Consider the following 27,548-nt stretch of genomic DNA (forward strand, 5'->3'; position numbering starts at 1 on the left):
GGCAGGCACTGGCTAGGGGTAGACGCACTGGGAGGTGGCTGCCTTGCCAAGTAGGAAGAAACCCTCAAGGGGGGGCAGTATCGCTCCACCCACCCAGAGCTGCACCTGGGGTAGAAGAATTGACAGTGGTGATGAGCATGGGCCCCTGCCAGAAGCCAGGGAGACTGGGGCAGTGGAGAGAGTCATGTTGTCTCCTCCTGTTGGCTCCCATCGGGATGTGCACCCCGGAGCCCAAGGGATGGGATGTCCTTCTGCAATTGGGCTGCTGGCTCCACAGCTGAGCCATTGGCATTTAGAAGGGTCAGGAAACTGGGGCCTGCTCCTGCCCCCGACTTCTCTGAGGCAGTGGTCACCAGGCAGAGGGCCAGCCACAGGCCACCAAGAGGAATGAACTCCTGCTCCCACCCCTATGCAGCCTAGAGAGGTGGGATGATTCTCAAGTCCCAAAGCCATGTTAATCCCATTCCCAGTCCCTGAGGGAGGAGCTGAGGATCTGGCCTTGTCTTCTGCTCCCACCTGGAATTACAACTTGGGGAGCCCTCGCTGCAGTGATGGGAGGCTGAATGAAAGACCCCTTTCTGCTGAGGGAGAGCTCAGAGCTCCAGGCAAACCAGCTTCCCCATCAGGGTGCTTCCTCTTCCCTCCAAGTGCCCAGCAAGCACTGGAATAACCATTCCCAGCGGGGGCCACAACAGCACCTGGACCCTAGGAGGGGGCAGTTTCCAAGTGCAAGGACAAGTATAGAACCCTATGGCATGGAGAAAGGAGCAAGGGAAGTGGCAAACGAAGCTGTGACAAAAGACGTCAAGGAAGACCAATGCCATTTAACATATATTTATTGAAATCTACTTGATGCAAGGCACTGTGCTAGATTTGGTAGGGGATCAGACACGAAAGGCCACCCCTGTCTTCTAAGAGCTCACAATTAAATGGGTGGGGGAGGGCTGAGGAGGAGGGGGTGAAGCCAAGTCCACAAACAGCTCTAGTGCAAGGCTGATTATAGTGAGTGCCAGAAAACAGACAAGGTAATGAGATGGGGGGAATGAGAAAAGAGTGCCAACCCAACAGAAAAATACAGAGATACGCAAATGACACTGAGGGCCAAGTTTAAAGAGACAGTTTCTGCTTTGCAAAGTAAACACCCAAAGTGATGCAATGAGAACCACAGAACGCAAGCACATTAGTAAGAGAAGTTAGCAATCCCCCCCTCTGATGGACATGCTGGAAAACGTGAAACACTTCAAAAATAAGAGAACAGGGTGAGCTGTGACTTCACTCATTTTATGGCCTGCACGTGGTGGGTTCAGTAAAGGAACAATACCTAGACATAAAATCACAGGTTAAATTCACTGAGACTAGAAGGCATCAACTTTCACCCATCTTAGAGAACAGAGAACACACATTTAAACAGGTGTTCACGCAGTCAGGTGCGACTTGGCCGGAAAGCAGTCAAGTGGCAAAATGCAATAGAAAACAGTAGAGACCCACTCAAGCTGACTCAAGTCAAGGAGTCTGTAGTGGGGACACACGTGGACCAATGAGGGCTGCTGCCAGAAATCCAAGAACATACCATGGCCAGGCCTTCCTCCCAGCAGGTGCCACACTCCTCACTCCTCTGAGTACTGTGCTGCCCCCCACACCTTCTGATGCCTAGAAGGTTCTGTTTCCTTGTTTGCATTGCCGATCTGGAAGGCCTGGTGGTGTCCATGGTCCGTCGTGTTCTGCCAGCTCTATGCTCTGAAGATTGCCTGCTGCCCTTGGGTCAGGTGTTCAGTTCTGGCTGAATTAATGTGGCCTAGAAGGGGGGTGGCAAATCACATGGTATGCAACAGGGCCACAACCCAGGGCTGCAGGTAGGGCAGGCGCTGTGCCAGTTCTAGCACAAAATCAAGCACATGGAATGCAACACCACTGGAGAAAGATGCCTGCTGCAATCGGGTGGGGACTATTCTGGAAATGCAAGAGTGGGGTGACACAGCTAACGGACACAGCTCATTGTAATAAGCAGCAGAAATGGTAAACAATTAGTTTCTTTTGAAAATTTTCACAAGTATTCAAAACTCTAATAAAAGTAATGGAGGATTTCTTTTTTCAAATGGTAGGAAAAGAACATATTTCTTTTTTTTTTTCTTTTTCCATGTCAGGCGGGTAATGTGCCAACATAGTAACAAGGTGTGAAGGAGGCACATCTCACACATGTGCATGAAAACCCAATTGTCACGTGTATGAACTACAAAAGGATCAGGAAAAGAACACATTCCCTCGCAATAGGAATACATGAGAGTAGAAAGAAAACTGGAACGAGGTAGATGCATGAATGCACAGACAAGGATATGTGACAGGAAGCTGGGTGATATTTTGCATCTGACATAGTAGTACACCTAGAGAGCCCAAGGAAATCCACCCCAAGTTACCAGAGGCGAGAAATGAACTCGGCGAAATTAAATGACACACGTTAAAGCCACAGACTGCGTTGAAAGAGAACACGGGTTTTACCGCAAACACTACGAACAGCTGTTCCGTCAACCTTGACAGCAAAGACCAGATCTTTAGTGTTAACTCTAAAAGAGCATTTGTTTGAGAGAAAATTATTGAACCGAAGATGGGAAAGGGTCAAGGAGGACAGGAAGGGATGCCAAGATGCCACGTCCCAGTTGGGAGCAGTGACAACTTTATGCTACGTTCTGAGTTAATGCTGCATTCAATGGGATCCCTTCATAAAAGGGATCTACTTCAATGGGATCCCTCATGAAACGCAACAAACGATGAACGAACGGGCAAGACATGGCAGAGTACTTCTAGGTAAAGGTGCCAGACTTGCCCTGGTCGAGGTCAACCTTCTTTATCAAATGACAGCTGTACAAAACACATCCTAACAACTCGAAAAGAGAAAACGGATCCGAGAAGAAAGTAGTGATTTCAGACACAGATTCACAACTACTCCAAGAACTGAGGCCCACAGGGCAAAAGGAATCACTATGTAACAAGTGTTTTTGGCTCCTCTCCAGCCTAGGGGTCAGGGTGGAGATGTCGTATAATGCCACTGTGGTGGCCTGGGTCCATTTGAGAGGACCTTCTGGCCAAGGTCACAGAGGTCATTGTAGGACCTTGCTTCCCAGGATGGGAGCCTGAGAAGCCCTTCCAAGTTGTGTCTGCTAGGAAGCTCTGCCTCAGCCTTGGTGGGCCCACAAGGGCACACTTTCTTGCCAGGCCCTCCTAGTGTCCCTGTCCCCAGCCACAGCTGCTGGGAAGTCACACCACAGCCCTGGTGGGGCTGGCTTCTATCTGTGGCTTCTGTGGACCACTGGAAGGGCAGGTTCCTCGCCAGACCTTGCTGCTGTTCCTCTTGGGGGAGCCCGCTAGAAATGGCAGCTCGGACCCAGGAGGACCAGCTTCTACTTGTATGCCACACAGACTGTCAGAAGGGTTCCACTGCCCTCCAAACCTTTGCTTTAGTGCTCCTCCTGGTCATGACTGTTGCAAGTCATAGCCCAGGGCAGTGCTGCCAGCTTCCATCCACATAACATGCAAGCCATCGGAGGGGCAGGGTTCCTCTCCAAGCCTCTGCTCTGTTGCCCTCGCTTAGGTGTGGCTGCAGGAAGTGATGCCAGAACACATGGGTGAATTTTCCCCTAGCTGCCCAAAGCAGAAGCCTATGAACCAATCTCTTTCTAGTTCTAGAGTCACTGGCTGAAAGGAGGATGTGGTCCAGGCGAGTCTTCTTGTGTCCAAGGAGATGTCTCGTGGGTGAATCTGCTGTTCAGTCACTGAATCCACTCCGAGCACTGCCAAAGCTCCCAGGAGCTCAAAGGATGGCTGGGCTGCTTGCTCCCAGATCAAGTTTGGACCACCCCATTGATCTAGGTGAGGCCAAGCCCTGCTGCTGCTGGCGGGGTCTATATTGATGAACAGTCACAGAGTTCTGGCTAACCTATGATGGGAGCATCTCCAGTGTGCTGCAGTGGCCAGGTTGGATAGTCAAGTGGTGCCCACAGATAGACACGGAGTCTGCATCTCGGATGAGGAAAGAGCCTGCTTCTCTGGCCCATTTCCATCCAGCCTGCCCACCTGGTGTACTCACCTTCCGATGGGCAGGGGTTGCAGCTTTTTGTTTGTAATTAAAATTCTGGTGAAAATGTCATCATATCTAGCTACAGAAGCAATGAAAGTTATGACAGAGTGGACAAAAAATGAATGCTTGGATATGTAAAAATTAAAAGCTTTCACAACAAAAATGTAATAAAACTGCCACAAAGAGCAAAGCAATAAAACTGGAAAAGAGAACATCACCATCAATATAGAAAGAACTGCCACGTAAAGTCAATATATCAGAAGGTAACTTGATAACTAGTCAAAGGAGATGAACAAACAATTTGCATGCAACAGAAACAGCATTTAAGTCATTGCATAAGAGAAAGAAGATGAGACTGGTGGTCAGGAGGCCTGGGGTCTATCCCCAGTTCTGGTACTGACAAGCCACAGAATAATGGCAATAACTACGACAATGACAATGACAGCAGATGGCCTTCACTGAGTGTGTACCTCCGTGCCAGGCTGGTGGTCCTGGCACTCTGCAGGCACGATGGCAGTCCTCGTGATAACCTTCGGAGGTAGGTGCTGTGATCACCCCCGTTTTACAGAGCTAGAAACGGAAGGTTGGAGAAGTACCATCTAGGCCTGATACCAGGAGAGGCTCTTGTTTCCAAAAGGAGGCGTCACCCTGCACTGGAGTCCTTGAGATGTATCTCTTCTTAGGGGCATGCTCTCAACTATTTTGTTTTGAACAAAATAGTGCTGCTTGAGGACAAGACCCATTAGTTCAAAACAACCCCAATCGATGCTAGTTTTGGACATGTATAGGGGACACCAAATTGAAATGGTTTAAGAAAAAAAGATACAGACATTTAACCCAGATTCAGTAACTGTTACTAGGCGTTTGGCCTCACAACAACATTTTGGGTGCTTTAAAAGAAAAGACGTTTAAAGGTTGTTTGAAAAAGTACCACCTTAAGTGGTTATATTGTAGAGTCACAGGACAGATTAAAAAATGACAAGAGAAATAGTCCTTATGTTCTGCAAATATGGTCTTGTGGCTTGGGAGAAAATTTCTAATGAGAGCCTCATGAAGGGATTGTCACTGAGCTACCGTGCAGAGTTCGGATGGAAGTGACTGGGTGTATCTTGAAACTGTCTGATGACTCAAACAGGGCTCCCATGTCGGTGAAGACCGTGAGGAGTCAGAGTAAAATGATTTCGTGAAAGGGAGGATGGCAAAAATGGGGCATTTTCTAAATTAATATATTATTTTATATAATATGTGATTTACAGTATGTATGTATAACTAAATTAATAAATTAAATATTTTAAGACATTTGAGTGTTCTATTTACATCCCTAAAAATTTATAAATTCAAGTAGGCCAAAAATCATGAGGGCAACGTTCTCTTCAGGAAAGTTGGGATCGTATTATAAGGACGCCACCGTGGAATAGCTCTGTGTATTTTTCTGGGGCGGGGGGAGCTTGGACTTGATGACCTCTAAGCCCCTCCCTACCCCACATCCAGATTTGTCCTCTCTCATTCTTGGATTCAAGGCATGTGTACCTCGATGGTACTTCCTACCAGTTAAACTAGGCAAACTAAGTTAAATGGTACAAGCTACTCTCGATGGGCATAACGTAACACTTATAAATTGCTGGTGGCAGTATACATCGGTCTCAACCTTTTGGAAGACAAAATATATAAGCGCTACAAAACTGTTCATCTCCTTTGACTCTGCCATCCCCTCTGGGGATTCCGTCCCTGTCCCGCGGGACCGCAGGGCATTTCTACTCGTGGTGGGTCGGCTGATGCTTCTGTAGCGCCGAGCGCCTCTTGAAGACACGGCCACACTGGCTGCATTCACAGCGCCGCGCCCCGCTGTGGATCCGCCGGTGGCGACTGAGGCCGGAGCTCCGGCGGAAGGCCTTGCCGCACTTGTCGCACTCATAGGGTTTCAGTCCGCTGTGGATGCGCCGGTGCTTGATGAGGTCGGAGGGACCGCGGAAGGCCTTGCCGCACTCGCCACACGCGTAGGGCCGCTCGCCACTGTGGATGCGTGCGTGCTCCAGGAGGCTGGAGCTCTGGCGGAAGGCCTTGCCGCACTGGCCGCAGGCGTAGGGCTTCTCACCCGTGTGGATCCGCCGGTGCTTGGTGAGCTCCGAGCTCCTTCGGAAGAGCTTGCCACAGTGGGGACACCCGTATGGCTTGGCCCCACTGTGGATGCGCTGGTGCTCAGCCAGCCCGTTGACCCCTCGGAAGGACTTGCCGCAGTCGTCGCAGTCGAAGGGCAGGTGGCCAGTGTGCATGCGCTGGTGCTTGAGAAGCTCCTGGCGATCCAGGAAATCCCTGCTACATGCCTTGCAGGCGAAAGGCTTTTCCGAAGTGTGAAGTTTCTGATGTCGGAAGAGGTGGGTGTTGACTTTGAAGGACCGCCCGCACTCCTCGCAATCAAAGGGCTTCTCTCTGCTGTGGACCCTCAGATGTTGACTGAGGCCTGCATTCTTCTTAAACCGTTTTCCACACTCCTCGCACTCGAAGGGCTTTCCCTCCCTCTCCGTCTGCTCCCTCTTCTCCGCGGCATTCTCCAGGGCCCTACTGGGGCCGGGCCGGGGTTCCGCAGCTACATGGCTTTTCCTGTGCTCATTAAACTCCGCCACCCCCCTGAAGACCTTCCCGCAATCGCCACATTCCCAGCCCTTCTCCTCACTGTGGACTCTCTGGTGCTGGACAAGCAGGACTTTAAGCCGAAAGGTGTCCCCACACTCTTTACAAGCAAAATGATGTTCTATGGGCAGATTCTGTGGGCTCCCTCTCTTCCTGTCAGAGTCCCCATGCTGTCTGAATTCAGGACTGGGGCCACTGGCCCTTGGGGAGCTTGTGGACGCCATCTCCTGTGGCTGGGCGTCTTCCCCCATCGTCTGGTGTCGGGTCGCAGAGGTGTTTTCTGAAACGATAAACACAAGGCAGTGTAGTCTGCAGAGGAGGACGGAGGAAAGGGCCTCTCCTTTGTCAAGAATCTTTTTCTTTCTGAGACAGCCACTGAGCATGGGGCCTGGGCCCGGAAGCCACCAGAAGCAAGGACTGCAGAAGCCAGGGGCAGAGGGGCCTCATTCCATTCTGGACACTCTCTACCACAGTGGTGCTGAGGAGGTCACCCCTTCTGTGACTGGAGAGCAGCCACACACGTCCCCAGAGGCTCAGCTGGGCCCCCTAACCCTAACCCAAGCACCCCAAGAGCCCAGTTAATCCTCTCAAACCTAACCTATACCCCAAGAGCTCAGCTGGGCCCCCAACCCTAACCTCAACCCCAGGAGTTCAGCTGGGATCCCCAAACATAACCTGAATCTCCAAAGGGCCCTGCTGATCCTCAACCTAACCTCACCGTCAAGAGCTCAGCTGGGGCCCCAAACCCTAACTAGAACTCCAAAAGCTCAGCTGGGACCCCCAACCCTAACTTCAACTCCAAGAGCTCAGCTGGGATCCCCAAATATAACCTGAATCTCCAAAGGGCCCTGCTGATCCTCTCAACCCTAACCTCACTGTCAAGAGCTCAGGTGGGCCCCCCAACCCTAACTTTAACCCCAAGAACTCAGCAGGGTTCCCAAACTTAACCTCAACCCCAAGAGCTCAGCTGGGATCTAACTTTAACCCGAATGCCCAGAGAGCCAAGCTGATCCTCTCAACCCTAACCTCAACCCCAGGAGCTCAAATGGGCCCCTCTACTCCTAACCTCAACCTCAAAAGTTCAGCTGGATCCCCTAACCCTAACCTCAACTCCAAGAGCTCAGCTGGGCCCCTCAACCCTAACCCGAACCCCAAGAGCTCAGTTGGAACTCCTCAACTCTAATTCAAAACCTCCAAGAGGACAGCTGATCTTCTCAACCCTAACTTCAACCCCAGGAGCTCATCTGGGCTCCCCAACCCTAACCCAAACCCCTGAGAGCTCATCTGTTTCAACCCTAACCTCAAGCCCAAGAGCTCAGCTGGGACCCCCAACCCTAACCTGAAGCCTAACAGCTCGGCTGGGCCCTCCAACCCTAACCCAAACCCCAGCTCAGTTGGGCCTCCCCCAGTTTCCTCACATTTCTTTTTCACTCACCAGAGTACTTAGCTGGATCAGTGTTGGGCGATGGGTCTGATACCAACAGCACTTGTCCTTGTGCCAGGTGAGGGACCAAGGCAGGATTCAAAACAGGAACGCCTGCTCATGGGAAAGGAGATTGGTTACGGCGACAGCCAAAGATGACATGAGAATAGTGGAGGAACATAGGCAAGGCCTTTGAAGGGGAACCCCCTTCCATCTTCAAAGACCAGGCTGGCCTTAACCTTAGGCAAGTCATTCATTCAGTTCAAAGGTGTTTCCCAAGGTCAGGCTCCTTCCAGGAGCTTGAGGAAGGCAGGCTCTGGGCCCACCTGGGGGAGGCTCTGTGGAGGATCAAGTGGCCACCCTGAGGAGGTGATCCTCACCCTGCCTTCTGCCTGTCCACCCCCTCAGTGCTCACACATTTAACTTCATGCTCTTCCCAGACATGTGGACTTCCACAACTCCCAAATCTGACTCCCAACAGTCTCTCCTCCTAAAACCTCCTCCCCACTGCACACATGCAGACCCCTAATGGGTGAACAAGATCTTGATCACGTCAACCATTCTCTCACAAATAAACTCAAACCAAATGGTCATGCAATTTGCATAATTTGTGCATTAAAATGAAAAGAGTATTCTACATTACAGTGGCAGTGTTCTAATTTCTTTCCCAATAAAAGACTGAGAGGGGTTCTTTCCATGCCAAGAGGAGTTGGGGGAACGCATACTACTCTGACATATCAGATGTGGCAGACCCATTGTGTTTCCCCACAATCCAGGGAGAAGGTGAGCTTCTGTGGGGGTAGCCATGTGCCCCCTGCCCCACTCCAAGCAGGTGGTGAATTTGAGGAAGGGCTGGGACATCCTTACCCACATAGGTCACGTTCCTATAATATGCCAGCACCCTCTGTTCAGGGTCCAGCTTAAACCACTCCCCTGTGGTGAGGTACCATGCCACATCGTCAAATGTCACCAAATCCTGAAAGAATTCCCAGGGCTAATCAGTCTTTCCATCTATTTTAGAATGAGGCAGGGGCAGTGCCAGTAATGCCAGGGACAAGAGGCGAGGGTCTGGAGTGGGTGTCTGTTGTTAACATGGAGGCCTAACCACAGCTCCAAGAAGTCCTGAAAAGAGAACCTGATCAAGCACTAGGATCCCTGGGCCATGGCCCTGGCGTCTCATCTTTCCAAGGGACCTCCGTTCAATCACTTTCCTGGATGGAAACTCAGCTTCCCCACCTGGATGATTGGGACTTCAAGCCCAGTGGATATCCAATCCTTGGCAGCCTCTAGAAGAGAAGCAGTGGGAGGGCAGGAAGGCAGCAGCTGGGGTTCATACTCTGCCGTGTGTCATGCTGGGGCAAGAGACAGAGGCTGAGGCCAGATTCAGGGAGTGGTGAGAGAATCCCAAGCAAGGCAGAGGGAAGCACAGCTCACCTCAGCCTCCGGCATCTCAAGAGGGACTGCCAAGACCTGGTTTCCTGGTGCTCCATCCTGGGGAGAGTAAGACCTTGGGGATTAGGTGGAACTAAAGAAAGTGAAAAAGGCCATGAGTGATGACAGCCCTGTCCCTGGATCCCCTGTGAAGAGACTGGTGATTTCCTCTTCCTTGGTTTCTGATCTTGTTGAGTCTTCTCTCACATGTTGGCTGAATGACAAGCCAGGGCATGGAGATGTGTGAGAAAACACACCTTGAACCGGGCCTGGCAAAGAATGAACAGAGGCAGGCCAGAGGGAGCCAAGACAAGACCAGCAGATGCCAGCCCAGGCACAGCCAGGTGAAGACAGACCTAGACAGAGATCCAAGGGCAGGAAGACTGGCAAGCCTAGAAGTCCATGCTGACGCTGCACAGGAAGGAGGCACACCAAGATCATCAGAAGAAATAACCAGGAAGTGAGAGACCCTTTCCAACTTTGTAGAGGCAACAAAAAAACTGGATCAGGATGCCGGAGGGAAGACAGCAGGAATGGGGGCTTCTAGACCAGCAGTGAGGCCCTTAAAAGCCATAGCCCACTGACACAAGGAGCCTGGTGACAGCGAGACAGGTACACATGACAGCAGTTCTCTAATGCATTCAACCAAATGAGAAGTGGAACAAAACAGCTGGAAAAATAAGCCTCAAAGAAAAGATCTTCAAACACTAAATTGTTAAACAAAAGAGCTGAATGATTTCTACAGATTTTCTTCTCCTTCCAAATTGCAAATTATGTGAAAGATCCTACCACCGATATCCATGCATCACAGGCCTCTCACATCAGTGAGTTCAAAGAAACAGCTACACAGTTCCTGTTGTGATGACAGTTCAATTTAATTCATAATTCAGTAAAAAGGAAGGCTTTTTACACTGGCTCAAGACCCACAAAATCTAGCTACTCCAGAAAGACTCTTATATAAAATTAAAGATGTTAATTAAAAAGAATGGACAGAAACTTCCACGTTTGGCTGCGATGGAGTAACAAGGAACAGATTTCACATCCTGCCATAAATAAGTAGAAAAAAATGGAGAAAATATATATGAAACAAGTTTTCAGACACTGGACAGCAGGAAGTACAGAATCACGATCCCCAAGAGAAAAGAAACAGATAAGGGGAGCCCTATCATTGCCTCAGCTGTCTGCCTGGAGGCAATTTCCAGATTGAGACTGTGTGTTGGGGTGGGCGAAAACCAAACAGAGCTTAGTGGCTTTGCCAAGTTGAGGAGACACAGACCAGCATTCAGAGCAGCTGAGGCAGCTGGAAGTTGCAGAGCAGAGTTCCAGAAAGGAGTTAGTTATGCAGTAAAAAGAGCTTCAAAAAATATGTATAAGCTTCCCTTTGAGTCTTTCCTGACTACTAGGCCATGCATGCATAGAGCGAAACTCCAAAAGCCCAGGAAAAGGGTGATCAGGAAGCTGTAAGCTGAACAATTCTCAGGACACACAAAGGTAGAGAGACATTCAAGGTCTGACCAACCAGTATAGAGTCCTCTGTGATTACCTGGGACACACAGTAGAGAATCCAGAGGCCTTAGTAGTAGGGCTGATGTATTCCTAGAGCCAAAGCTACACAAGACCTGTCTCAAAGAAAGTTTAAAAATAGGCCTCAAAGGGATCAAACTGATCCACAAATAACTACCACCCCAAATCCAGACACTCAACAATATAATCTTTATAATACCCAACATCCAATCAGAAGTTACTGAAATGCCAAAAAGCACAGAAATGTGGCCAGGGCAGGGAGAATAATCAGTTTATAGAAACACACAGAAATGACCAGTGACGACTCACAGACAAGGATAACAGCCAGTTTAATGATGTACAAGCATTAAAAGAAAAACAGGAATACAGTGAGAGAAATAGAAGATATAAAAAGAACCAAATAGAACTTCTGGAGGTGAGAACTATAATATTTAAAGTGAAAATTTTACTGGATGTGATTAACAGCAGATTAGATATCACACAAAAAAATTAGAGAACTTGATCTTTTCAAAAAACCAGCTCCTGGATTCATTGATTTTTTGAAGGGTTTTTTGTGTCTCTATCTCCTTCAGTTCTGCCCTGATCTTAGTTATTTCTTGCCTTCTGCTAGCTTTTGAATGAGTTTGCTCTTGCTTCTCTAGTTCTTTTAACTGTGATGTTAGGGTGTCAATTTTAGATCTTTCCTGCTTTCTCTTGTGGGCATTTAGTACTATAAATTTCCCTCTACACACTGCTTTAAATGTGTCCCAGAGATTCTGGTATGTTGTGTCTTTGTTCTCCTTGGTTTCAAAGAACATCTTTATTTCTGCCTTCATTTCGTTATGTACCCAGTAGTCATTCAGGAGCAGGTTGTTCAGTTTCCATGTAGTTGAGTGGTTTTGAGTGAGTTTCTTAATCCTGAGTTCTAGTTTGACTGCACTGTGGTCTGAGAGACAGTTTGTTATAATTTCTGTTCTTGTACATTTGCTGAGGAGTGCTTTACTTCTAACTATGTGGTCAATTTTGGAATAAGTGTGATGTGGTGCTGAGAAGAATGTATATTCTGTTGATTTGGGGTGGAGAGTTCTGTAGATGTCTATTAGGTCTGCTTGGTGCAGAGCTGAGTTCAATTCCTAGATATCCTTTTTAACTTTCTGTCTTGTCGATCTGTCTAATGTTGACAGTGGTGTGTTAAAGTCTCCCATTATTATTGTGTGGGAGTCTAAGTCTCTTTGTAGGTCTCTAAGGACTCGCTTTATGGATCTGGGTGTTCCTGTATTAGATGCATATATATTTAGGATAGCTAGCTCTTCTTGTTGAATTGATCCCCTTACCATTATGTAATGGCCTTGTCTCTTTTGATCTTTGTTGGTTTAAAGTCTGTTTTATCAGAGACTAGGATCACAACCCCTGTGTTTTTTGTTTTCCATTTGCTTGGTAGATCTTCCTCCATCCCTTTATTTTGAGCCTATGTGTCTCTGCATGTAAGATGGGTCTCCTGAATACAGCACACTGATGGGTCTTGACTCTTTATCCAATTTGCCAGTCTGTGTCTTTTAATTGGAGCATTTAGCCCATTTACATTTAAGGTTAATATTGTTATGTGTGAATTTGAGCCTGTCATTATGATGTTAGCTGGTTATTTTGCTCATTAGTTGATGCAGTTTCTTCCTAGCATCGATGGTCTTTACAATTTGGCATGTTTTTGCAGCGGCTGGTACCAGTTGTTCCTTTCCATGTTTAGTGCTTCCTTCAGGAGCTCTTGTAGGGCAGGCCTGGTGGTGACAAAATCTCTCAGCATTTGCTTGTCTGTAAAGGATTTTATTTCTCCTTCACTTATGAAGCTTAATTTGGCTGGATATGAAATTCTGGGTTGAAACTTCTTTTCTTTAAGAATGTTGAATATTGGCCCCCCACTCTCTTCTGGCTTGTAGAGTTTCTGCTGAGAGATCTGCTGTTAGTCTGATGGGCTTCCCTTTGTGGGTAACCCAACCTTTCTCTCTGGCTGCCCTTAACATTTTTTCCTTCATTTCAACTTTGGTGAATCTGGCAATTATGTGTCTTGGAGTTGCTCTTCTCGAGGAGTATCTTTGTGGCGTTCTCTGTATTTCCTGAATTTGAATGTTGGCCTACCTTGCTAAGTTGGGGAAGTTCTCCTGGTTAATATCTTGCAGAGTGTTTTCCAACTTGGTTCCATTTTCCCCGTCACTTTCAGGTACACCAATCAGATGTAAATTTGGTCTTTTCACATAGTCCCATATTTCTTGGAGGCTTTGTTTGTTTCTTTTTACTCCTTTTTCTCTAAACTTCTCTTCTCACTTCATTTCATTCATTTGATCTTCAATCACTGATACCCTTTCTTCCAGTTGATTGAATTGGCTACTGAAGCTTGTGCATTCGTCACATAGTTCTTGTGCCATGGTTTTCAGCTCTATCAGGTAATTGAAGGACTTCTCTACACTGGTTATTCTAGTTAGCCATTCATCTAATCTTTTTTCAAGGTTTTTAGCTTCTTTGTGATGGGTTCGAACTTCCTCCTTTAGCTCGGAGAAGTTTGATCGTCTGAAGCCTTCTCTCTACTTGTCAAAGTCATTCTCTGTCCAGCTTTGTTCCATGCTGGCAAGGAACTGCAATCCTTTGGAGGGGGAGAGGTGCTCTGATTTTTAGAATTTTCAGCTTTTCTGGTCTGTTTTTTCCCCATCTTTGTGGTTTTATCTACCTTTGGTCTTTGATGACGGTGACATACAGATGGGGTTTTGGTGTGGATGTCCTTTCTGCTTGTTAGTTTTCCTTCTAACAATCAGGACCCTCCACTGCAGGTCTGTTGGAGTTTGTTGGAGGTCCACTCCAGACCCTGTTTGCCTGGGTATCAGCAGTGGAGGCTGCAGAACAGCGAATATTGCTGAACAGCAAATGTTGCTGCCTGATCGTTCCTTTGGAAGCTTCATCTCAGAAGGGTATCTGGCTGTGTGGGGTGTCAGTCTGCCCCTACTGGGGGGTGCCTCCCAGTTAGGCTACTTGGGTGTCAGGGACCCACTTGAGGAGGCAGTCTGTCCATTCTCAGATCTCAAACTCCATGCTGGGAGAACCACTACTCTCTTCAAAGCTGTCAGACAGGGACATTTAAGTCTGCAGAGGTTTCTGCTGCCTTTTGTTTGATTATGCCCTGCCTCCAGAGGTAGAGTCTACAGAGGCAGGCAGGCCTCCTTGAGCTGTGGTGGGCTCCACCAGTTTCGAGATTCCAGGCCGCTTTGTTTACCTACTCAAGCCTCAGCAATGGCAAGACTAATAAAGAAGAAAAGAGAGAAGAATCAAATAGATTCAATAACAAATGATAAATGGGATATCACCACCGACCCCACAGAAATACAAACTACCGTCAGAGAATACTATAAACACCTCTATGCAAATAAACTAGAAAATCTAAAAGAAATGGATAAATTCCTAGACACATACACCCTCCTGACTAAACCAGGAAGAAGCTGAATCCCTGAATAGACCAATAACAGGCTCTGAAATTGAGGCAAAAATTAATAGTCTACCAACCAAAAAAAGTCCAGGACCAGACAGATTCACAGCCAAATTCTACCAGAGGTACAAGGAGGAGCTGGTACCATTCCTTCTGAAACTATTTCAATCAATAGAAAAAGAGGGAATCGGCCGGGCACAGTGGCTGACGCCTGTAATCTCAGCACTTTGAGAGGCCAAGGCGGGCGGATCATGAGGTCAGGAGATCGAGACCATCCTGGCTAACATGGTGAAACCCTGTCTCTACTAAAAATGCAAAAAATTAGCCAGGTGTGGCGGCAGGCGCCTGTAGTCCCAGCTACTTGGGAGGCTGAGGCAGGAGAATGGCGTGAACCTGGGAGGCGGAGCTTGCAGTGAGCCAAGATCGCGCTGCTGCACTCCAGCCTGGGTGACTGAGTGAGACTCCATGTCAAAAAAAAAAAAAAAAGAAAAAGAAAAAGAAAAAGAGGGAATCCTCCCTAACTCATTTTATGAGGCCAGCATCATACTGATACCAAAGCCTGGCAGAGACACAACAAAAAAAGAGAATTTTAGACCAATATCCCTGATGAACATCGATGCAAACATCCTCAATAAAATACTGGGAAACCAAATCCAGCAGCACATCAAAAAGCTTATCCACCATGATCAAGTGGGCTTCATCCCTGGGATGCAAGGTTGGTTCAACATATGCAAATCAATAAATGTAATCCAGCATATAAACAGAATCAAAGACAAAAACCACATGATTATCTCAATAGATGCAGAAAAGGCCTTTGACAAAATTCAACAGCCCTTCATGCTAAAAACTCTCAATATATTAGGTATCGATGGGACATATCTCAAAATAACAAGAGCTATTTATGACAAACCCACAGTCAATATCATACTGAATGGGCAAAAACTGGAAGCATTCCCTTTGAAAACTGGCACAAGACAGGGATGCCCTCTCTCAACACTCCTATTCAACATAGTGTTGGAAGTTCTGGCCAGGGCAATTAGGCAGGAGAAAGAAATAAAGGGTATTCAATTAGGAAAAGAGGAAGTCAAATTGTCCCTGTTTGCAGATGACATGATTGTATATTTAGAAAACCCCATTGTCTCAGCCCAAAGTCTCCTTAAGCTCATAAGCAACTTCAGCAAAGTCTCAGGATACAAAATCAATGTGCAAAAATCACAAGCATTCTTATACACCAATAACAGACAAACAGAGAGCCAAATTATGAGTGAACTCCCATTCACAATTGCTTCAAAGAGAATAAAACACCTAGGAATCCAACTTACAAGGGATGTGAAGGACCTCTTCAAGGAGAACTACAAACCACTGCTCAACGAAATAAAAGAGGACACAAACAGATGGAAGAACATTCCATGTTCATGGATAGGAAGAATCAATATTGTGAAAATGGCCATACTGCCCAAGGTAATTTATAGATTCAATGCCATACCCATCAAGCTACCAATGACTTTCTTCACAGAATTGGAAAAAACTAGTTTAAAGTTCATATTGAACCAAAAAAGAACCTGCATTGCCAAGACAATCCTAAGCCAAAAGAACAAAGCTGGAGGCATCACGCTACCTGACTTCAAACTATACTACAAGGCTACAGTAACCAAAACAGCATAGTACTGGTATCAAAACAGAGATATAGACCAATGGAACAGAATAGAACCCTCAGAAATAATACCACACATCTGATCTTTGGCAAACCTGACAAAAACAAGAAATGGGGAAAGGATTCCCTATTTAATAAATGGTGCTGGGAAAACTGGCTAGCCATATGTAGAAAGCTGAAACTGGATCCCTTCCTTACATCTTATACAAAAATTAATTCAAGATGGATTATAGACTTAAATGTTAGACCTAAAACCATAAAAACCCTAGAAGAAAACCTAGGCAATACCATTCAGGACATAGGCATGGGCAAGGACTTCATGTCTAAAACACCAAAAGCAATGGCAACGAAAGACAAAAGTGACAAATGGGATCTAATTAAACTAAAGAGCTTCTGCACAGCAAAAGAAACTACCATCAGAGTGAACAGGCAACCTACAGAATGGGAGAAAATTTTTGCAATCTACTCATCTGACAAAGGGCTAATATCTAGAATCTACAAAGAACTCAAACAAACTTACAAGAAAAAAACAAACAACCCCATCAAAAAGTGGGTGAAGGATATGAACAGACACTTCTCAAAAGAAGACATTTATACAGCCAACAGACACACGATAAAATGCTCATCATCACTGGCCATCAGAGAAATGGAAATCAAAATCACAATGAGATACCATCTCATACCAGTTAGAATGGCGATCATTAAAAAGTCAGGAAACAACAGGTACTGGAGAGGATGTGGAGAAATAGGAACACTTTTACACTGTTGGTGGGACTGTAAGCTAGTTCAACCATTGTGGAAGACAGTGTGGCGATTCCTCAAGGATCTAGAACTAGAAATACCATTTGACCCAGCCATCCCATTACTGGGGATATACCCAAAGGATTATAAATCATGCTGCTATAAAGACACATGCACATGTATGTTTATTGTGGCACTATTCACAATAGCAAAGACTTGGAACCAACCCAAATGTCCATCAATGAAAGACTGGATTAAGAAAATGTGGCACATATACACCATGGAATACTATGCAGCTGTAAAAAAGGATGAGTTCATGTCCTTTGTAGGGACATGGATGAAGCTGGAAACCATCATTCTCAACAAACTATCGCAAGGACAAAAAACCAAACACCGCATGTCCTCACTCATAGGTGGGAATTGAACAATGAGAACATTTGGACACGGGAAGGGGAACATCACACACTGGGACCTGTCGTGATGTGGGGGGAGGGATAGCATTAGGAGATATACCTAATGTAAATGACGAGTTAATGGGTGCAGCACACCAACATGGCACATGTATACATATGTAACAAACCTGCGTGTTGTGCACATGTACCCTAGAACTTAAAGTATAAAAAAAAAAATAGACAACTTGATGACATAGCAATACAAATGATCTCAAAAGAAGCTCAGAGAGAAAAAAGAGTTTTTAAAAACAAACAGCATCTCAATGACCTGGGGTAAGAGAAAATGGTCTAACACCTACATAACTGGAACCTGAGAAGGTGAGGAAAAGTAGGGGAGGGATAAAAAACACAGTTGAAGAAATAATGGCAGGACAGTTTTCCAAATTTGATGAAAACTATAAGCTCACACATGCAAGAAAGTCAGTGAACCCCTAGCAAGACTTTAAAAGACCCATAATAATCAGACTGCTGAAAAACCAGTGATAAAGTCTTCAAATAGCCAGAGGAAAGAAATGATGTTGCTGCGTGGAGAGGAACAAAGAGTAATTACTAACTTCTTATCAGAGAATGTACAAGTCAGAAAACCAGTGCATGACATTTTTAAAGTGCTAAAAGAAAAACAAAACTGTCAACTTAGAATTCTATATTCAAGGAAAATTTCCTCCCAAAATGAAGGCAAAATAAAGTTTGTTTTCAGACAAAAGCTGAGAGAATTCATCACCGGCAGATCTCTACTATAGGAAATACTAAAGGAAATCTTTCAGGTTGAAAGAAAATGATAGTAGGTGGAAAGATGGGTCTACACAAAGGCATGAAGAACACCAGGAATGTAAATATGTGGGGAAATATACAATGCTTTTATCAATCTCACTTTTAAATGTTTTAAAAAACATTCAATCATTCAAAGCAAAAATAATAAAAAGGTAGTGTCGGGTTTATAACATCAGAAGTGAAACATATGATTGTGTGTTCTGGCAAGTCCTCCAAGACTCTGATACATGCTAATAAGCCAACAGCAGAGATCAAATATATACTAAAAATAATCTGAAGGAAGAAGGGTAAAGAAAAAGAGGGGAAAAAAGAATGGAAGGGGCAAATAAAAACAAATAGCAAGATGGCAAACTTAAACCCAACGACGTGGATAGTTAAGGTAAGTGTAAATTGACTAAATACTCCGATCAAAAGGCAGATTGTCAGGCTGTAATAAAAACAAGACATACTGTCTACAAGAAACTTTAAATATAAAGGCACGGATAGGTTAAAAGTAAATGGATGGAAAATGGAAAACAGGATACTAGAACCAACACAAAGAGTCTAGAAAATCCCAATGTCATAAAAAAGTGGGGGAAAGAATGAATGACAAATGTGGCTAAGAGCTCTGGAGACACTACCAAAGAGCCCTAGAACTCAGCAGGAAGAAAGCTGGAGGGTTTCAATATAAAACCAACAGGTGCCAACGTAGGATGATATGCTGCAGATGACAAAAATGTGAATCCTTCATAGACGATACAGGCATAGATAGTTACTCTCCCTTGAAAACCCAAAGAGGGTAAGGGAAGGGGAGGAGATGGCTAGGTATATATTTGCATTTCAGGAGAAAAAAGGAAAGAAGTGAGAGTGACTTGTAGCTAGAATAAGCACATCTCTAATGTGTATGTGACCACATGGGGTTGGAGTTGGGGAGAGTCAAGGTCTGGAAAGATCTGCTTTCTTTTTCTGTAATGTGAGAATTTTTAGTAACCAAGCTGAATTTTGTTGGTATCAGAAAAGCATAACAATTGTAAAATATTTTGGTTTTAAAAGACTTTGAGTAAGAAAGATGCTCAGCATGTGAGAAGCCAAGGGCTGAGGCCAAGGAGTCAATGGGGAGTGGCCCTTCGCTTGGGTAAAAAATCCAGCATTTCCTGGGATCCCCACACAGTAGGGCAAGTGCAGGGGAGAAGGGCTGGCAGGAATCTGTGGGCGGTCCACGAAGGGCAATGACCAGAAAGCCTAGAGACAGGCCCATGGGGTTGTGACTTCCTGGGCTCCTCCTTGCAAGCTATCAGCACCTAAGAAGTGCGGGCAGAAGGCCTCATCTAGTCCCAGAATCCAAGGAAGCCCCATTCCCATCTTTAACTGGCTGTCTGGCACAGGGGCTTCCCCAGTGTGAGTTCATGTTCATCCCCAGGTGCTCAGCAGCCATACCCTCACTGTCCCACTGTCACCTGGGCAGGGCCCTGCTGGTCTGCTGGATTCCTCTGGTATACATTCAATGCCTGATTTGACTTTGGCTTCCAGTACAAAATGAACTGGTCATAAATTACTTACACAATTCATTAAAACAAATTCACTTCCAATTGACATTGACATTTGGCTGCCAAATGGAATGGAGAGGGGGATATTGTGGATATACCTTCTGAGAAAGAGGATCTGTTAGAGACCTCTTCTCGCTGACTTCAGGCCAGAGACCTAAGAACTTAGCCCTCTGACAAGGCTCTGCCCCAGCCCCCCAATCCCATATCTTGCCCTGCCACATCGCAGTGACATCCAGACACACTGGCCTTCATTCAATCCTAGATAGGCCAAGACTGTGGCCTTCAAGGCCTCTGAAACTGCTGAGAGTACCATGGGCTTCTCATGGATGGCTCCTTCTGAGAATTCGGGCCTCAACTCTATTTTTATTTTTCTGAGACAGGGTCTCACTCTGTCACCCAGGTTGGAATGTAGTGGTGCCATCACAGCTCACTGTAGCCTCGACCTCCCAAGCTCAAGTGATCCTCCCGCCTCAGCCTCCTGAGTAGCTGGGACTACAGCTGTGTGCCACCACCCCCAGCTAAATTTTTAAATTAAAAAAAAAACAATTGTAGAGATGGAGTCTCACTATGCTGCCTAGACCAGTCTCGAACTTCTGGACTCAAGCCATCATCCCACCTCAGCCTCCAAATGCTGAGACTACAGGTGTGAACCACTGCATCTGGCCCACATCAGGCTTCAACTCTAATGTCACCTCCTTAGAATGCCTTCACTCTCTAGTGTCCGTCATAGTCTACTCGGAACATTTTTGCTAACTAAAAACTATCCAATGAAATTGCTTGTTTCTAACTGACAGTCCCCAGGAGAAATGGAGCTCCAACAGCGCAGGGGTGCTTTCTCATTCTTGGTCACTCCTGAATCCCCAGTGTCTGCAGCAGCTCCTGGCCCTGAGTGGGCACATGATAAATTGCGGGGTGACTGAATCAATGTGTGTGGGGAGTGGCATGTTAAATGAAGCACACTTCCATTACCGGAGCATGCACTACACGTGTTTGGAGCCATGCATCTCCCTTCCTGTAATTCACTTATCACATCCTGTGGTTATTACCGCCTCCATTCACAGAGAAGGAAACCAGGGCTCCAGGAGGTTAACTTGCTTAATATCCATCTCCCAAGATTTGAGACTTTTCGAACCACACCAGAGAAGAGCGAAATAATATTCAACCTATAACACCACGCCACAGCCAGAAGACAGACTGGGGGTGAGGCTTAGTGTCATCTAGGCCTAATGGCATATATGGGTGTTTGGGTGCTGCCTTTAAACCATCCTGCTAACATGCCCTCATTGCACAATGAGACATGTCATTCCTCTCTCTCTTTCTCCGTCTCTGTCTCTTACACACACACACACACACACACACACAGAGTCCTCCCGAGCCACCCACGTTTAATCGAGTGAATCCTCCCGAAGTGTTCCATTTAATAGGGCAAATCCTACTGAAGTGTTTTTACTTAATTGGCATGATTAACTGTTGAAATCCTGGAGCCACAACTCCCAAATGAATTGTTAATAATCCTTTCCTGTGCAGCAACAGGAGTGCCCCTTCCTGTAGCAGCTCACCCAGGGGACTCAGCCTGAGAGCACTTTAGCTCTCAGTGGCTGCGTGATCACCACCCACAGTGACAGAGCCCCTTGACATGGAGATCATTTAAAAGGTACTCATAAAAATGGGAGGAAAGAAGTGGGCCCTGCTTCCACAAAAGGAAATGAAACTTTGCATAATTAATCAATCAAGTATATCAGGTAAAAGAGCTTCATGAGAAGCAAAGGAAGGTCATTAAAAAAAAGATAACACATTAATCCCTACTGCAGATCAAAATAAAATTATCATCAATCCTAGTGATAATCGGATCATTTAGGATCTATGTTGCACAACTGTTCTATTTTAAAATGGTGGAACTAATCAGGAAAAGAAGCTGGATGCTGTGAAAAAAGTGACAAATGCAGGTGTCCACTGCCTTCTGACAGTGGATCTTGGGGAATCAAGGTCGAAGGAATTCCAGACAGAACATGAAAATCATTGTAATGCACACCCGATGGACACACAGGGTAATGCTGACCTTGAAGTAAGGCACTTTCACTCACAGCACAAAAGCATGTCCTCAATCTCGTAGGGTGCACTCCTACATACAACTGGGAAATATGAACGCTCAAAGAAATACTGTGGGAAAATACATTTCCAACCCTTAATATAAGTGGTATTATTCTCCTTCTTTCAATGGGATCTGAAGATAGTCTAAAGACTATAAACTCCCAGAAAGCAAAGGCCCTGTCAAGGTCAGCTGTGAATTGCACACTGGATCTAGGCAAGCACCATTACACTGCAGCTGTTTAACAAACATCTGCTAGAATAAATGGAAAATAATGATGTCAGTGTCAACCTACTGCCTGATAATTTGAAAAATTATGCTTTCTAAAACACGAGAGCTCACATGAGCGAACAAATCTTCCTGCTCACGTGCTTTAGATCGCAATGTAAATTTTAACCAACTTATTTAAATCAAATTTACCGCATGGAAGCAGAAAACACTAAGAGACTCAAAATAATCATTCCACTTCGATGTGGAAGAACAGAAATGAAGAGTTGAACTCAACAGAGACAAAAAACAACCCACGTCACAAAATGTAGTAATAATGAGATGTTTCCTGGTTGTCTTTGGATTAAAGACACTCCTGCCTCACTGCTGAATGTTTGGCTACTGGCTAACAGTAGCTTCTGAGCCTAAAGACCAGCATTCAACTGATTTTATCACACAAATAGCCAAGCAACATTCTCTAACAGGGGCGCTGTCCTTCCCTGGGCAGGGGAAAGGCAGCGAGGCCACCCAAATAAGCCTCATCTGGAAGGTTCCAGAAGCTTCCAAGGGGTGCCAGAAACACCTGAACTCTCTGAAGCATCTAAATAAAGACCTGGAGCAGAATGTCCTCAGGCCCTAAAGCTTGAGTTTACCCAGAAGACAACAGGTGGCTTGTGTTCTGTTCAGTTCTAGGCCAGAGCAAATGTACCCCAAAGGGTGTCTTCAAAGGTTTCCACTCACAAGAGATCCAATTCAGATGGATGGCTTCTGCTCCCTCTCCCACCCAAAAGGGAGATTAGATTCCAAATTCTCTTTCCTGAATATCTTTTCTCCTGTGAGTTGTGTTGCTTGGATTGAGAGAACTGTCTCTGGGCAAAGACAGTTCAGCAACACTGGCATAGATGAAAATATAAGTGCTTCTGGAACCAAAACGATACTCCTCACCATGTTGTAACCCCACCTATAGGGTCTTCTGATAGCATGCCCAGCGTCGAGGCCAGCAGACACCACGCATAAACACCGAGACTTACCCAAAAGAGACACACACGGATGACTCATCATGGCTCAGAACTACTCCAACGGATCAGCCTGGCAGGTAAGGTCCCACCTGTTGGATTGCAATAATTCAGGTGAACAGAGGCAGACCCATGTGCGCCTCCCAGCAACCTGGCCCCCACATTTTGGGGGATGTACTGAACTGGGCCAGATACAGGGTTCAACTGAATGTACACCACCACAATCTGGATCCACCCTAGCCAGGTCAGGATGCAACCCTTGAGCCAAGCCCAGGGCCACGCTGGGCCTGGCCTTCATGTTCTTTCCACCTGACAGGCCAGGAGGCAGAAGTGAAGGCCCCACGTGGGCCCACCCTGTCCCGTCCCAAAGCAGCAAACAGGCTGCTACTCTAAGTAGCAGAATCCTGAAGGGTCTAAAGAGAGGGTGTCTCACCAGGAAAGTCTGTCTCTCTTGGGGTATTTGTGTCTGTGTGTGCCTTTTTCCGTATGTGTGGGTGGGAAGGCATCTGTTTCCTCTCTCACTTTGCCTGGGCACCTGTCTCTTTCTGTTTGGGTTTCTATCTTATTTCTTTTCTATAAAAAGCCAGAAGGTAGACCAGAAGGGGATTTTGTAGTGTTTGTTGTACTTAATTGAGGAAAGTTTTGTGTTCCCATTTCCCCAAGAATATTCATGGCATCTTACTAAAAATCGAAATAAATTGTAAGTATAGCTGCCTTTAGGTAACACTGCCTGGATACAAAGGATTTGAAACTGGGGGTGGGGTGGGATGCTATGCAAATTGCAAGGAGCCCAGGGCCATCCAAGGAGCCCAGGCAGGTTTGGGTAAGGGCTGGATCATCGGGTGAGAAAGTTGGTTTGGAGTTCACTAACAACTCATATGGGAGTGTAGCTGGTTTGGGAGAGACCAAGGGATCTGCATTTTTTAACAAGCACCCCAGGAGATTATGATGCAGAGCTGCACCTCCTTAACACTGGGCCTGTCTAGAATCTGGAGGTTCCCAGATTCTCCAACTCTCAGAATCTCTGTCATTGACAGGATTCCTGCCCAGGAGCCTTGTGAAATGGGAGCCCACTATCTCCGAGTCTGTGCTGATGGTTAGAAGAGAATTCACACGTTCTAGTAGATTTCCAAGGGGTCCCTCACAGACAGAAGGCTGAAAATCACTACTCAATAGGGTTCTATATATAAAACTCACAGTGTCTGGCCCAGTTCAGTAGTACATCTCCCACAAATGTTACTAGGGGGATATACTGAACTGGGTCAGACACTGTGCAAGTGGCTTCTACTTGAAGGTCCAATGTTGTGGGGTGGGGGGACCGTGGGGGTGGGGAAGGGCTGAGGCAGCATTAGTACCTAGGGGAGGTGCTGTTCCCGCAATCCTATCTGAAATTCTCTTGTAAAGGAAAAATGTCGGGCTGAGATTGAAGAGGAAATGTTTCATTGACCAAGGAGACTGGAGGGGGTCCGCGGGCCCAGCTAGGCCAAGGCTGGCTGGAGGGCTTCAGTTGGAACAGGGTGGCAGGGTGGGACCTCTGGGAAGAGGGCCAGGAATGGGGGTGGGGGTTGTTTGAAAGGGACCATGGACTTTGGGCGGCAGGCGAGTGGGGGCGGGGGAGGTTGTGGAAAAGACATGTAATTAATCACCCAAATATAGACTGGAGGAGCCAGCAAAGGAGTTTAAGGGGGCAGGGGCACTGGAGTGGGAGATGGCAGCCCCCAGTAGGGGAGAGAAAAAGACTGGTTCAGACAGAGGGCCTTGAGCTCAGCTCACGGCCCCCTTTCCCCTCCCTCCCCACAGTTCTCTCTCTAGGCTACCTACCTGCCCCCATCCTCCCCACCAAGCTGAGGCTTAACCCCCACCCAACCCACTCAAAAGGAAAGGAGGGACTCCCCAGCGGGAATTGTTCCCACCTAGCCCACCCTCCCAGCGCTCAGACTGCGGCTCAGCCCCTCCCCTAGACCAGGGAAAAGTCCTTTAATCCCCACCCCTACAACGCCCCCTCCAGATCGGGCTCCTAGGCGTTAGGGGCGGGGGTCCTCTCTTTCTGCCCCTGAGCGGTTCCCACTCCTAGCTTCCCCCAAAGAGCAGAGCAGGCCTCCGCACTTTAGCAATTCCCACCCGGGACCGCCGCCCCCCGCCTGCCTCGGGAAGGCCTTCGGGCCTCTTCGTACTCGTCATCCGGGACCCGTTCCCAGCTCTGGCCAGCCCAAGGCCGAGCAGCTCTCCAACAGCCCAGAGACGCCCCCTCCCTGCACCGTGCACTCTTCTGCGGCCCGCACACTCGCTCCAGCCCCGCACACGGTCCTGCGCCTCCTGCACATCCTCTCGCGGCCCTGCACGCTCACTCGGGCCCTCAGGTCCTCCTGCCGCCGCCACGATCACCTCCGCCCTGCGGCCCCTCCAGCGCCCCCGCACATCCTCCCGCGGCCCGCACACTCACCCAGGCCCGGCGGCGGCCGACGCGCGGCCCTCGGTGGAGCAGCGCTGGCGCGGCCCAGGCAGGCCTGGCGTGGCAGGAAGCGCCACGGAGCCGCCAGTGCCCGGCAGAGCTAACAGCCCCGCGGCGCGTTTCCGGAGCCGTGAGCGCCGCCGGGGGTTGTGAGGGAGCGAGGCCCCGCCCCGGCCCCAGTCTCGGCCCCGATTGGCCAGGAAAGGGGGCGGGGCGGGAAAAGGGCGGGGTTTGGGGCGGGGCGGACTGGGCAGGCAAATCTGATCAGCCTGCGGGGGAGCTGCGCGCGCGGGCTGAACGCTTGTGGGGAGGTGGGGAGGAGTGGAATGAGCGTGAGAATGAATGAATGAACGAGCAAACAAATCGACCAGCAGACGAAGGAGGGAACGAAGGAATGGAAGAGACCTCTCCCCTTTGGGCGTCTTCAAGATGGTGGTGGGGGGAGTGAAGGGTCGGGAACTGAGGGCGATAGACCAGGAAAGCCACTATTCTGTATGAATGGAATCAGATCGTCTGTACTATTGTGTGTCTGGATTCTTTCTTTCAAAGTGATGTTTCTAAGATTTATCTATGTTGTTGAATGTGCTGTCGCTGAGTAGTATGCTGTTGTTTGGATATATCAGAGTTGGTTTGTTTATTCACCAGGTTATGATCTGGGCTGTTTCCAGTTTGGGTGATCATAAATAAAGCTACTATGAATATTCATGTACACATCTTTGTGTGGACATATGCTTTCATTTTTCTTGGGCAAATACCTAAGAGATGAATTGCTACATCATAGGATAGTTTTATGTTTTATAAGAAACTGCCAGAATGTATTCCAAAGTGGTTGTGCAATTTACATTCCCACCAGAAATGTATGAGAGATCCTTTTCTTTCACATCCTCATCAACATTTGAGGTTGTCAGCCTTTATTTTTAGCCATCTGAGAGGGTGGGAAGTGATATCTCATTGTTATTTCAATTATCATCTCCCTGATGACTAATTATGTTGAGTATGCTTTTATGTGCTCACTGGCCATTTCTATATCTTTCTTTGTAAAGTGTCTGTTCAAGTAGTTTGCCCAATGTTATGTGCAGTGTGTGTATATATATATATATATATATATATATATGTGTGTGTGTGTGTGTGTGTGTGTGTAGAGACAAAACAGGAAGCTAGCTCATTATGTGCAATGTGTGTATATATGTGTGTGTGTATGTGTATATATATATATACACAGACATTTAGTTCCTGAGAAATTTTATGTTTTAGATTTAGGGGGTACATGTGCAGGTTTGTTGCCTCGGTATAGTGTGTGATGTTGAGGTTTGGGGTACAAATGATCCTGTCATCCGAGTACTGAACATAGTACCCAATAGTTACTTTTTAAACCCTTGACCCCTCCCTCCCTGACCCCTCTTGTAGTTCCCATTGTCTGTTGTTCCCATCTTTATGTCCGCAAGTACCCAATGTTTAGCTCCCACTTATAAATGAGAATGTGTGGCATTTGGTTTTATGTTCCTGCATTAATTCACTTAGGATAACGTCCTCTAGCTGCATCCATGTTGCTGCAAAGGACATGATTTAATTCCTTTTTTTGTGGCTGCATAGTATTCTGTGGTGAATACCTACCACATTTTCTTTATCCAGTCCACCACTGATGATCACCTAGGTTGATTCCACGTCTTTGCTATTGTGAATAGTGCTGTGATGACCATACAGGTACATGTGTCTTGGTGAAAAAATGATTTATTTTCCTTTGGGTATATACCCAGTACTGGGATTGCTGGGTCAAATGGTAGCTCTGTTTTAAGTACTTTGAGAAATCTCTAAACTGCTTTCCACAGTGGCTGAAATAATTTACATTCCCATCAGCAGTGTATAAACATCCCCTTTTCTCCACAGTCTCTCTAGCATCTGTTATTTTTTGACTTTTAAATAATGGCCATTCTCACTGGAGTGAGACACTGTCCCATTGTGGTTTCGATTTGCATTTCTCTGATGATTAGTGATGAGAGCATTTTTTTCATATGTTTGTTGGCCACTTGTATGTCTTCTTTTGAGAAGTGTCTGTTCACATCTTTTGCCCATTTTTTGATAGGTTTATATTCTGGATATTAGACCTTTGT

General features: G+C 46.6%; 1 protein-coding gene and 1 non-coding gene across 2 annotated transcripts; both read right to left on the reverse strand.

Moving 5' to 3' along the window:
- Window positions 1-818: 818 nt before the first annotated feature.
- On the reverse strand, window positions 819-25,551 carry LOC105467342 (zinc finger protein 275). The gene is made up of 4 exons (XM_011716871.2): window positions 25,429-25,551; window positions 23,001-23,077; window positions 8,139-8,240; window positions 819-6,983 (listed from the first exon to the last, which is right to left on the reverse strand). Exons 2-4 carry the CDS (start codon window positions 23,029-23,031, stop codon window positions 5,827-5,829), a joined length of 1,290 nt encoding a protein of 429 aa, XP_011715173.1. The 5' UTR covers window positions 23,032-23,077; window positions 25,429-25,551; the 3' UTR covers window positions 819-5,826.
- On the reverse strand, window positions 2,139-2,242 carry LOC112424158 (small nucleolar RNA U13). Its single transcript, XR_003014827.1, has one exon. It is a non-coding gene; the product is annotated as a small nucleolar RNA U13 (small nucleolar RNA).
- Window positions 25,552-27,548: the final 1,997 nt, after the last annotated feature.

Source organism: Macaca nemestrina, chromosome X (genome assembly GCF_043159975.1).
Source record: "Macaca nemestrina isolate mMacNem1 chromosome X, mMacNem.hap1, whole genome shotgun sequence".
NCBI classification, from domain to species: domain Eukaryota; kingdom Metazoa; phylum Chordata; class Mammalia; order Primates; family Cercopithecidae; genus Macaca; species Macaca nemestrina.